Below are 12,990 nucleotides of genomic sequence, written 5' to 3' on the forward strand. Positions count from 1 at the left end.
AGTGAAAGAGGCTAATAGAACTAAAAGAACATCCTTCAAAGAATGGAAAAAGGATTCAAATGAAGAAAAAAAGAAGAAACATAAGTAGTGTCAAGCTAGATGTAAAGCACTGAGTAAAGAAGGCTAGAAAGAATATGAAGAAAACTTGCCATGGAGACAAAAACTCATAACACCTTTTTCAGGTACATCAGAAGCAAAAAGCCTGGTGAGGGAATCTGGGGGACCATTAGATCAAGATGAGCAAAAGGGGCACTCAGGGAGGATAAGGCCATAGCGGAGAGATTGAATGAATTCTCTGCTTCGCTCTTTACGGAAGAAGATGTAAGAGATCTATCTGTACTGGAAATGGTTTTCAAGGACGATGATGCGGAGGAACTGAAAGAAATCTCAGTGAACCTGGAAGATGTACTGAGTCAAACTGACAAGTTAAAGATTGATAAATCACCTGGACCAGACGGCATACACCCCAGGGTACTGAAAGAACTTGAAATTGCTGATCTGTTGTTAGTGATCTGTAAGCTGTCGTTAAAATCATTCGTAGTACCTGAAGATTTGAGGATGGCCAACGTAATGCCAATTCTTTTAAAAGGCTTCCAATGGTGATCCAGGAAATTACAGACCAGTAAGCCTGAATTCAGTGCTGGGGAAAATAGTGGAAACTATTATAAAGAATAAAATTATGGAATACATAGACAAACATGGTTTAATGGGACAAAATCAGAATAGGTTCAGCCAAAGGAAGTCTTGCCTCATCAATTTGCTTTATTTCTTTGAATATGTAAATAAACATGTGGATAAAGGTGAGCTGGTTGATGTAGTTTATTTGGATTTTCAGAAAGCTTTTGACAAAGTTCCTCATGAGAAACTCCTGAGAAAGTTAAGAAGTCATGGGATAGGATGCAATGTCCTTCTGTCGATTAGAAATTGGTTATTGGACAGAAAACAGAGGGTAGGGTTAAATGGAGGAAGATGAATATTGGAGTGCCACAGGAATCTGTACTGGGACCGGTGCTATTTAATACATTTATAAATGATCTGGAAAACAGAATGACAAGTGAGGTGATTAAATTTACAAATGACACAAAACTATTCAAAGCTGTCAAAACACACGCGGATTGTGAAAAATTGCAGGAAGACCTTAGGAAGCTGGAAGACTGGGCATCCAAATGGCAGATGAAATTTAATGTGGACAAATACAAAGTGATGCACATTGGGATGACTACTCCGAATCATAGTTAACCTGATGCTAGGGTCCACCTTGGGGGTCAGCACTCAAGTAAAAGATCTAGATGTCATGGTAGAAAATATGCTGAAATCTTCTGCCCAGTGTGTGATAGCAGGGCCGGTCTTAAAGCAGAGGCGACCGAGGGCGCACATAGGGCCCCCGCGCTTAAGGGGGCCCCACGCGGCGCGCCTCACCTCTGCCTCTCCGACCCCACGCGTCTCCACCAGTGCCCCCCCCCCCCCCGCTGAGCCCATTTTTCGCTTTTAAATTAACCTCCGTCCAGCAGCCCAGTCAGTGGAAGGAAGCGCGCTCTGACGTCTCTACTCTCTAGCCTTCCTTCGCCTCAGTGTCCCGCCTTCTTCTGACATCAAGGAAATGACGTCAGAAGAAGGCGAGGCACTGAGCGAAGGAAGGCTATAGAGTAGAGACGTCGGGACTGGAGCACCGCCTCCTTCACTGACGCTGCAACTGTGCCGGAGGAGCGGAGGTAAATTTAAAAGGGAAAAAAAAAAGGAAAGGAATCTTGGTGCCGGACTGCCGGTGGGGGAGAAAGAGGGCGGGAGAGAGAGGAGCATGGATGGGAGGGCAGGGTTTCATGGAAGGGAGAGAGGGGAATTGCTGGATAGGGCTGAATGGAGGGGGCAGGGGACAGGTGGGCATGGATGGATGGGAGGGCAGGGCCCAGGGAGAGGAGAAATTGCTGGAAATGGAGGGGAGGGGAGAGAGGAGAATTGCTGGATGTGGTTGGAGGAGGGAAGGGCAGAGAATGCCAAGGATGGACACGGATGGGAGGGACAGAGCCCAGGGAGAGGAGAAATTGCTGGAAAGGAGGGGAGGGGAGAGAGGAGAATTGCTGCATGTGGATGGAGGAGGGAAGGGCAGAGAGGCCAGGATGGGAGGGCAGGGCCCAGGGAGAGGAGAAATTGCTGGAAATGGAGGGGAGAGAGGAGAATTGCTGGATGTGGATGGAGGAGGGTAGGCAGAGAAGGCCAAGGATGGACATGGATGGCGGAGGGCAGGGCCCAGGGAGAGGAGAAATTGCTGGAAATGGAGGGGAGGGAGAGAGGAGAGGAGAATTGCTGGATGTGGATGGAGGAGGGAAGGGCAGAGAAGGCCAAGGATGGACATGATGGAGGGCAGGGCCCAGGGAGAGGAGAAATTGCTGGAAATGGGAGGGGAGGGAGAGAGGAGAAATGCTGGAATATGGATGAGGGAAAATTGCTGAATTTAAGGGCTGGATCGGAACACTTTGAAGGCAGATGCTGAAACTGTAGAAAGGATAGGGACAGGGCTACAGATGGTAGACAGGACACATAAGGACACAGGAGGCTTGTGGACAGGTGAGAGAAAAAAATATCAAATGGAAAGAAGACTGCATAAAACAGAAGACACTGGGACCAAAGCAAATAGAAAAACTAAATGATCAGACAACAAAGGCAGAAAAAAAGTATTTTATTCAGAATTTATTAATTGGAATATGTCAGTTTTAGAAATGTGCATCTGTGATATTGTGCATGTAAGTTTCAAGTTTCTAGTATTGCTGCTGCATTCTGAGTCTGACTTCTTGAGGTAACTTCCAGTTCAGTATTTTGCCTTCATATTTTTTTTTAAATTTCTAGTTCCTTGTGTCATATCTGCTGTCGTGTTTTTCATGTGTGATCAAGGTGCAGTATCCTGCTAAGCGTGTAGTATTTGCAGCCCTTTTTGTTTTGTTGGTTTTTTTTCACTAGGTAGTGTATTGGTGTTTTAGAGCCTGGTGTAATTACAGTTCTGTCTTTCCACGCATAAGGTTGTAGCTCGTCCTGTCCTTGGAATTAGTGCAGTTATGGTTGGTAAGGTTATGAGTGTGTTTTTGCACAAGATTGTGTATAGTGTTTTGCAGTGGAGAGATTGTGTGTCCGCACTTCGACCCCCCGGGTTATGAGAATTGGAACTACTAATTGTAGTGGACTTGAACTGAATAATTTCTGGGAGGGGGGGTTTCATGATAGCATTGTGCTTATTATTTCAATCAGTTTTTCTGTACAAGTTTAGCTTCATTGTCTTTATTTGAAATTTCATAAATAAAAAATTTTCTAAAAATTGAATAATCTTATCAATGGGGTGGAGCTGGTGGTGGGGCGGGGCTAGGATGGGCCCCCACCAAATTGGTCTGCATAGGGCCCCGCACCTGCTAAGACGCGGCCCTGTGTGATAGCAGCCAAAAAAGCAAACAGGATGGTAGGAATTATTAGGAAAGGGATGCAAAATAAGACCAAGATTATTATTCCACCTCTGAGACCTCACCTTGAGTATTGCACTCAATTATGGTCACCGTATCTCAAAAAATATATTGCAAATTAGAAAAGGTTCAAAGAAGACTGACCAAAATAACAAAGGGGATGGAACTCCTCCCATATGAGGAAGGCTAAAGAGGTTAGGGCTCTTCAGCTTGGTAAAAGAGACAGCTGAGGGGGATAAGACTGAGGTCTATAAAATCCTGAGTGGTGCAGAATGGGTAGAATTGAATCGAGTTTTCACTCTTTCAAAAGTAAAAGACCAGGGGACAGTCAATGAATTACAAGGAAATACTTTTAAAGCAAATAGGAGGAAATATCTTTTCAACTCAAAGAATAGCTAGCTCTGGAACATCGTTGCCGGGAGATTTGGTAACAGCGGTTAGCATATCTGGGTTTTACAAAAGGTTGGACAAGTTCCTGAGAAAAAGTCATAAGAACAGCCATATCTGGTCAGACCAATGGTCCATCTAGCCCAGGATCCTGGCTGTTCTAGCAGTGGCCAGTTCAAGATCACAAGTACCTGGCAGAAACCCAATTTGTAGCATCATTCTATGCTACCAATCCTATAATCTGTTATTCAGATGGACATGGGAAAGCCACTGCTTGCCCCTGAGATTGGTAGCATGGAATGTTGTTACTAATTGGGTTTTCTGCCAGGTACTTGTGACCTGGCTTGGCCACCGGTGAAAGCAGATACTGGGCTAGATGGACCATCGGTGTGACCAGGTATGGCTATTCTTGTTATGTCTTATATATAATACCATATCATACCATAAGCAATGAGATTATCTTGTTGGGCAGACTAAATGGACCATACAGGTTATCTGCCATCATCTTCGTTACTATATTATATTATTGAAAAAACAATGTCATTTGCACAGACTGCCACAGAAGGGAGAATTACTTAAAAAGTGGTTTAATTGGCATTCCATATTTTAAATGATTGTCATGCTATGCCAAAAGAAAACAAAATTCTTGCATCACAAATACTGCAGTGTTAAAATAATATGAATGATATACATATTTATATATATATATATATATTTTTTTTTTTATATATATATGTAGGAACTTTTATGGCTTTTCTCCAAAAGCACAATATAAATACAGAAGTTCATTTTTTAACTTTTTTCCTCTGTTGTAATAAAAATACATTTCTTTTTTTACATGTGACAAAGTAAAACTAGTGCAAAAAGTCCATTGTGGTGGTCCTGGGCTATCATTTTGGTGGCATTTCATACTTAAAAAACCACACTGAACAGCTTGCCGCCTAGCCTGTCGCCAGCCATGAGTTCTTATGACAGCCAGTTTCAGGCTTTCGCACTGCAGGACCGCATAGTAGTTGGTGGGGATGGCACGACCCATGCCCTCGATGATCACCAGGTCTGTGTTCCTTTCCCCACCAGCGTGGCAAGGCTTTGTCCAGCGACTGTGAAGTGAAGGATACGAGAGCAGAGCTTAGAATCAGAGAATGATCTATGAAACGCCTCGTTAAACTTTTCCTATTCTGCATTCCAACTAGCTAGGTATCATTCGTAGCCCCTGGAGATCCTCATGGTAGAAAAGCAAAGACAAGGCCAGAGATCAATGGGCAGGAGTCTTTTCTCCCACTCCCATAGTGTGGTGTAATTCTACTACCATGGCAAGGTCTGCAGGTCTTTGCTTTTGGGGGCCCTTTTACTAAGCCGCATAGGTACCTAAGCGACGCCCACGCACACCAATTCGGAGTTACCACCTGGCTACCGTGTGGGCCCATGCAGTACTTTCATTTTTTGCAAATGCCAGAAAATATATTTTATTTTCTGGTGTGCGGCGAAATCGGGCGTAATTCCGACTTGACAAACGAAGGAGATTACCGCACGGTTATGTGAGAGGACCTTACCGCTAAGTCAGTGGCTGACAGTAAGGTCTCAGACCCAAAATGGACGCATGCCATTTTATTTTGTCGCATGTCCATTTTCGGCAAAAATTTTGAAAAAAGGCATTTTTTTACAGCCAAACTGAAAAATGTATCTGCGTGTGACCAAAACCTGTGCCTACAATACCACAGGCAATTTTTCAGCGCACCATAATAAAAGGACCCCTTTATGAAGAGATTCACCCAAGGCCATGAACGGCAAGTACAGTTCAACATAAAATTTAAATTCTGTTAACAGCATAACAATTGTAAATGACCAAAATGTAACAATACAATAAATGAGGTCAACTTAAAACAGCAAATTGAAACCTAATAATAGGATTCCATGAAACAATATCAGAAATATACACATTTAACAGTACTGCAAGAACAACCATAGAAACAGAAATACAATAAATGTCAGTACAATACAAACAATACCATAATAGACAGAATGGAAGAACATTCAAATAACAGATATAATATGATGTCAGCATAATACCAAAAAACAAGTAATAAGAATGCATTAGTACATTCAAATAACAGATATGATGCTAGTACTTTTCTACAATGTAGCATACCATGTAGCCAAGGAGCCAATTGCAGATACAGTGAAACCTCGGTTTTCGTCGATAATCCGTCCGAAAATAATCGGCGAAATCCGAAACCAACGAAAACCGAGGCAATAACGAGGCCACAGGAGAACGCAAAATTAGCAGCGTGGGCACGCCGACAAAATCCGAGGCAACGGACAAAAACCGCGACAAATTTTTCGCAAACAAATTCGACGAAAAACCGAAGTCAACGAAAACCGAGGTTCACTGTATATTGATGGAACACATGAGTAGTATAGGTACAGAATTGCAGTACAATGTCCAAATGTCCAGTTTTCACCCCTTTTTCTTCCCTCAGTTAGTCTAACTCATCAACCTCAGTCACTGCTAGCATGAGACTCTCCTTCCCTTAGCAACCAAAACTACCTATGGGCTAATTCTTCCCTCTCACCATGACAGCTGCCCATTTGACTCTTCTCCTCCTTTCTGCTGGTCTTGATTGCTACCAGCCTGACCTCCCCTCTGCCTATCATCCCAATTCATCTCATCTTTCAAGAGCCTCAGCTAGTGATGGGAGCGAACCAGATTCATCGTGTCTTGTGCCACCTTCTGCTTACCACTGAGGTTCCAGTAAAACAGACATACGGTAGCAGAAATGAGTAGACAGAAGGTTCAGCAAGAGACTGAAAAGGGATGGAAAGATGAAAGAGGTGACCGAAAGAGAAGTACCTGATTGAAAGGGGAAAGGAGCAGAAAGTAAATGAAGATTAGAAAAAGACAAAAACAGATGAGAGGAAAAGAGGAATTTTTGGAGGGGTAAAAGTAATGGGAAAAGTATACACTAAAACGGAAAAAGTGAAGAAAATAAAATTTCCCACCCTTTGTTGCATCCAATTGGTTTCCCCTTCCTCCCAAAAGGAAAATACTTAACTCCTTGGAATGGAGAACACAGAGCTGCAAACCTGGAAGTCAGGATTCTAATGCCACTTCTCCCACTGATGCTCCTTGTGACCTTGGGCAAGTCATTGATTTCTCCCTGGCCTCAAGTACAAACTTAGGGGCCTATTTACTAATATTCAGTAAAAGAACACACAAACACGCTATGTTACTACAAGAAATTTTACTGTGGGGTTCACTAACCTGTGGTTTAGTGAATCCTACAATAAATTTAATTTTTGCACAGCTGCAGCTGGGAACTGCATTCCAGGTCAGAGCAATGCAAAGATAGCAGACCCTAACTTGGGCCCACTGTCTTGTAAAGGGCCAGCTGGACCATGTACCAAAACACTGTCCCCCTATCATTCTTCACTCCATGTTGAAACAAACAAAAAGCATATGCTCCACTCCCTCTCCAGTAGCTCCAATGCAGTATCTGTAAGTTATAATAGTTTGGGTCTAGATCCTATAACTGGCACCTGAAATTCCGCAACAGAAAAAAAACCTCTAAAGTACGCCAAATATTATAGAATAGGCTTAAATTTCCGTGTGGTATATAGAAATATGCTGAGTGCCTCTCCACACGACCAATTTAGTCATGGCCATTATATACAGTAACCAGAGAGGCAAGAACACTATACACAAATAGCAAACAAAAGAAAAAAAGCACAGCTGGGCCTTCAAGACTGAGACAACAGGAGCCCTTTATTAAGATCAGACCCGACACGGGTCGTGTTTCGGCGTCAACAACGCCTGCCTCAGGGGTCTTGCAGTGAGCTATGAGAATCTGGATCTACTTCTTTTTGGGCTCTTCTAGATATCTGAGCCCAGCATCTTCTTTCTAACAGTGGCCAGTATGGGTTACAGTCGTCTTGATCTGAATTGGTACATTCAGCCTGTTAGTTTTTATGATAGCTCCACATTAACCCCTTTTTTTCCTGTACACGCCTACATATAGTGACCGCGTTCTATGCCACAAGAAATACTAAAAGCATGCAGTTTGAAGGGATCTGTATGCTTTTAGTATTTCTTGTGGTAGTGTACGGAACGCGGTCACTATATGTAGGCGTGTACAGGAGAAAAAGAGGTTAATATGGAGCTATCATAAAAACTAACAGGCTGAACATATGCAACTTAGAATTGACATGCACCACGTTGCAGAATACGCTTAGGGATTTCTGCGCGTAAATCTTAATTAATGCCAATTAGTGTTGATAATAGCTTAACATCCAATTGAAGGTGCTGATTAGCTAACCAATTAAGTTATGTGCAATGTTATTGAAAACACTTTGATGTCTGCTTGGCAATTAAGGCGTGATATATAGAATCCGGCAGTAAGTGCTTTCCAAGGTGTGACAAAAGTGCTTAAGGGCTAGTTCAATCTGTCTGTCTAGAGGCAGAACAAACTGGATTCCATCAATCAGAACCAAAATAAGAGGCAAAGGGGAAAGGTACACCATGCTCTTACACATCACCTACTGAAAATAACCAGAATCTGGTGAAGCTCTGCTAATGTTTACTGGGGTAACTTGCACTAAAATTACATATGGCTAACCCCAGGTTTATTATCAATGTCAACAATCACTCAGTCCTGCCAAAATGCAAAAACTGAACAAATTCCTCTGTCCAGATTATCAGAGCTTATAAAAATCCTAATTGTTGGAGGATCAGGGCCTTGGTCATTTGCTCCGCAAATTCCAGTCAACACCCAGTCTTTTTCCTCCCTTTCCCGTCATCCTTACCTTAAATCTAGACAAGGGGAACTACAACCAGTCTGTACTAAGGTGAGTTTGTCCTCCTCAAGTGCGGACCTGCAAAGAGAAGGCTTCATTCAAACAATTTTCAATTAAAATCATTTTTGAAAAAGTACACAACAGATGCAAGTAAAACAGATCTTTTTATATGGACAAGGATTTAAAGATCTTTGTGGTAAAGCAAAGTTCTTACCTGTAAAAAGGTGTTCTCTACATGCAGGATATAATTAGGCTCACAAGTGGGTAACTTCGTAACATGGTTGCCCTAAACAGAATAGTTCTCCAAAATCTTCAGAGCTAGTGTAAACTTCTGAGCATATGAGGCCTTTCCCATACACAAGGGTCTGCTCTACCCCTCAATCAGTTTCCATAGCTCAAGGAGGAATGCAACTCTCCGGGATGTGGGATGGTCTGCAACCAATTATCCTACTCTCTATAGAGGGTACCTATTGCAGGTAAGCATGTTATTCTGCTTATCAATGGAGAAGGCCATCAGGCACATCAACTGGGACCATTCAGCTTTATAGATTAATCTGACCATTGCTGAATAGCAACCCAATCAGACAATGAAGTAAGAGTTACAGAGATGACAAAGACAGGTTAGTCAGTACTACTCAACTAAATACACTGCCTGTCAAGCACTGATCTAAGCAACATCATGAAGTGAAAATATGAAGACACAACCAATTTGCTGCCTTGCATATACTACTGAGTGAAGCAGATTTCAAAAGAACTATGATGATTGGAGTGGTTAGAAGGATAACTATTTGCTTTGCCACTGGAATGCCAAGTCTCTCTGGGGGTCGAAGGTAACACACAGATGCATAGGACTAATGAGAAGTTAAAGAAAGAAAAAAAAAAACCAGAACCCATTTATTAAAAAACAAAAAAGCAAGGACTAAATAAAGAATATCTTGCTTCGGAATACTAGACCAGATCCATAAGGAAAAACATTTGTACATTTGCTCTGTAATGCACTATTAGAAGATCTCAGTACGGAAGGATCCAAGAAAAGGAAAGAAAGAAAAAAAAAGGAATTTAGAAAAAGAGCATAATGTGACAATCACATATATGCAAACTCTATTGTCATCTTCATACCCATGTCAACTTCACACCATACCAAAATCAAATCCCTCTTTTATTAACAAGGTAGTTCTGGAGCTCCTGGGGATCATGAAAATATGAACTTAGTGCCCTCAAATTTCATGGCACATAAGCAAGTAAATCGTGACAAGATATAGCATTCAAGGAAACAACACTCCACCTCCTAGCCAAGAAATATCTAAGGCCTCACAAGAGAAACATAGGTCTACCAGGAAATAGTGAAAATGATAGCATCCAGAAAACAATTTCTACCTTTGGAAATATAAGTGTACAAAGTCTTATGATCCAGGGAATGTGTGACCTACAGTGTCCTCAATAAGTATCTTCAATAGCCTAGAAACATCCAGCATATCTTGAGAAACATCTAGACCTGAGACATCTCCCCCACTATCCTAAACAGACATAGATAGTAGGTAGAAAGCTCTGGTATTGGGTGGGTGTGTTTAGGGGGGGGGGGAGAAAATGGTCTCAGAAGAGACTTGAAACACGTCTATATGGTATCTTCATAAGATGTCCACTGAACCACGAACAACGAAAAGTTAATAAACCATAAGTGGAGTTGTGATTGACTTAAATATGCAGAACCGTCAACCTCCACACAAAACTGATCGCTGATCTCACTCCTCGTGATGTTCATGAAGACAATCATTTTGAGATTGTGGAGGTGCTTTCATATAGTGCTTACATTCAGCTTGATTATGACCTGAGCCCAAACAGATCAGACATGGCATCAACGTTTCTGGATTTAATTCCATGCTGGACACGGCTAAAACACTAACAGGAAAGATGAATAATAATTTTTTTTTTAACTGAAGACAATGTCTAAACAAGAGTAAACTTCTGAAAATTTGGGAGAGCTTTGTTTTCACATCTGTTGAGCAGAGTAGGGGAAAAAAAATAAACCAGCAGCAAAATGGGGAACTGAGAAGGCTGCCGCCTTGTGGGAAGGGCTATGCATGCATGCTCAAACTGTTCCGTCCTGGCACTATGTGCCGGATTACTTCCTGCTTATCAGTGGAGAACTGGACACACCTTTCTATAACCTGCAAATCCCTAGTAGTCGACTTGGGAAATTTTGAACACAGTTACGCTGAGACCAACAAAAGCAAACTACATTGGGAGGAATTTGGGCTCTTTTTTGCCTTTTGAATGACATCTCTATTGAACAGACTGACGTTTTGATTCCTGAGGAACCAAGAAAATATTCTGGGATGGCCCCAGAGACTTCATATTTCAAATACTGTATTCCTATACTGTGATGGATCTTAAGAAAGTAAAGCACAAGGCGCCACCTACCTTATGACTGGATCCATTGCAGCTATCCGCTCTGTGACGATCAGAGATTCATTGTAAGTCACATCATTCAGTGCAGGACCCGAGTTACAAGCCAATATAACCTGCAGAATAAAAGCAGTCAGTAAATAATATTCAATACTACCATTTCATTCTACCCAGTCTGTTTCACATTTGGGGTGAAGGGAAGGGAGATGTCAGGTTGTCTTCTATTCTCAAAACAGCAGCCCTTGTCCCATGCTGCCTCCCGCCAGGAATCAGCCCTAGGAAAGTAGAGGGAGAAAAAGTTTAGTGCCCATTTGATCTTGGGTCTCTGTGTGGAAGGCAATATTGTTTAGTCTGCAATGTGATCACCTACCAGCAAGCAACTAAATGGAGGCCACCCACTTAATGTTACAGAAATCACAAAAGGAGACACCAGCTGGAAAGGACCTTAAGTAACTGCTCAGAGCAATGATTTAACAGTGAAAGATGAGAGTCAGTTCTGCATGGGATAGGACCTGTGCATTTGAAGAATAATTTGAGTGGCTCTTCTAAAAGACTGATGCATTTTAAATATGTCCATGACTTGCAGCTTCTTCCCTCTAATCACGGTCACAGTGCTCCTCAGGGGTGGTGCCTGCTCTTTGGAATAAACTTCCTGTGAGATTATACGACTTAGTGAAAGCAATTGAAAACCTGGCCTTTTACAGAATATTATGGCACATCTGGAATGTGATTGTGTTATGGGATGTATATCTTAACTAAGAATGTGGATATTTTTTACGAATAGAATTGTTTGTTCTTGATAATTTTGAATTTTTAACATTGTAACCCGCGCTGTACGATCATTCAGTCGAAAGGGTAGGCTATAAAAGTTTTATTAAATTAATTAATCTATTAGAGCAGTACCTCAAACTCTTCTACACAACAGCACGCTTCAGGTTAGAAAGGGTAAGACATCAGGTCCGGATGTCTACCTTGTTGGCAATAAAACCAGAGAAACTGATCCTCTCATTGGTATTTGTTATCTTGTCTCTTCTCAGCCTCCTAGTCACGAACTAAAGGACAACTGCTAGAAAGAGACATGCTTAGGAAAGGAAAGATCACTTCTTTCCTAAAAGTTAAAACTTTGATTATTCTGTGCAAAAGAATTGCAGCACTTTCTTAGTTCCGACACTTGCACAAAGTGCCACTTGGGGAAGACGAGTAAGTATGCAAATTCAGGGAAACACCACAGTTAGTTTGGAGTCTTAACGTATGAAAACTGGTGCTACTTCTTTTTTGTTTTTTTACCCCATCCCTCTCAAACAGGCAGAAAAACAGAGAAAGAATGAAAATAACTTATTTACTTTATAGAAACCAGAAGCTGCAAGTATTAACAAAAGGCCAGAAATTCAAATTCTGTTTACATAGACATAGATAGGTTTTTCTTGTGAACCCTGAGGCAGGCAGCTGCATCCACTGAAACATGGCCCGTTTTGGGTCATTTCTCTGGTGCCTTTAAATAAAAAACTTTTGAGCATTCTCTCCCAGGCTGGAAGTCAGTTTGTTGCCCTCTGTGTGGCTTTTCTTTGGTGTTCCGCAGAGGGTTTTTCTTGCTTCTCCTTTTTGGCCCTGCGGTAAGTGAAACAGGGAAGCCCATATCGCCACCCATTTAGGAGGCGGTATGGGCTCCCTCACTCACTTGGTGGTAACCGGGCATTTGGTCTGCCTGATTACTGCTGAGTAAGCCCCTGGTGCTAGAAAATAAAAATGTACTTTCTAGCGCCGTAGTTGTGCGCAGCAGAGGCCGGGACTACTGCCAGACTCCTGCAGTAGCCCCGCAGTAGGCCCAATGTGCTGCACGCCAACACGGCAGTAGCCCTAATGTCCTTTAGTAAAAGGGCCCCTTTGAGTAAATTTATTTTTAAATGATGTACTAATCAAGTTAGATATTATCCCAAAAGATGGGCTTTTTGAAATTTCC

General features: G+C 42.0%; 1 protein-coding gene across 1 annotated transcript in view; it reads right to left on the minus strand.

The window, feature by feature from the left end:
• Window positions 1-4,636: 4,636 nt before the first annotated feature.
• The window catches only part of PANK4 (pantothenate kinase 4), a 116,807-nt gene continuing 108,453 nt past the window's right edge, over window positions 4,637-12,990 (minus strand). Inside the window, 5 exon segments of the mRNA XM_030222401.1 lie at window positions 4,637-4,750; window positions 4,752-4,785; window positions 4,787-4,933; window positions 8,634-8,702; window positions 11,046-11,146. Of these exon segments, the coding sequence (XP_030078261.1) occupies window positions 4,724-4,750; window positions 4,752-4,785; window positions 4,787-4,933; window positions 8,634-8,702; window positions 11,046-11,146 (378 nt within the window). The 3' untranslated portion in view covers window positions 4,637-4,723.

Source organism: Microcaecilia unicolor, chromosome 13, assembly GCF_901765095.1.
Source record: "Microcaecilia unicolor chromosome 13, aMicUni1.1, whole genome shotgun sequence".
Classification (NCBI taxonomy): Eukaryota; Metazoa; Chordata; class Amphibia; order Gymnophiona; family Siphonopidae; genus Microcaecilia; species Microcaecilia unicolor.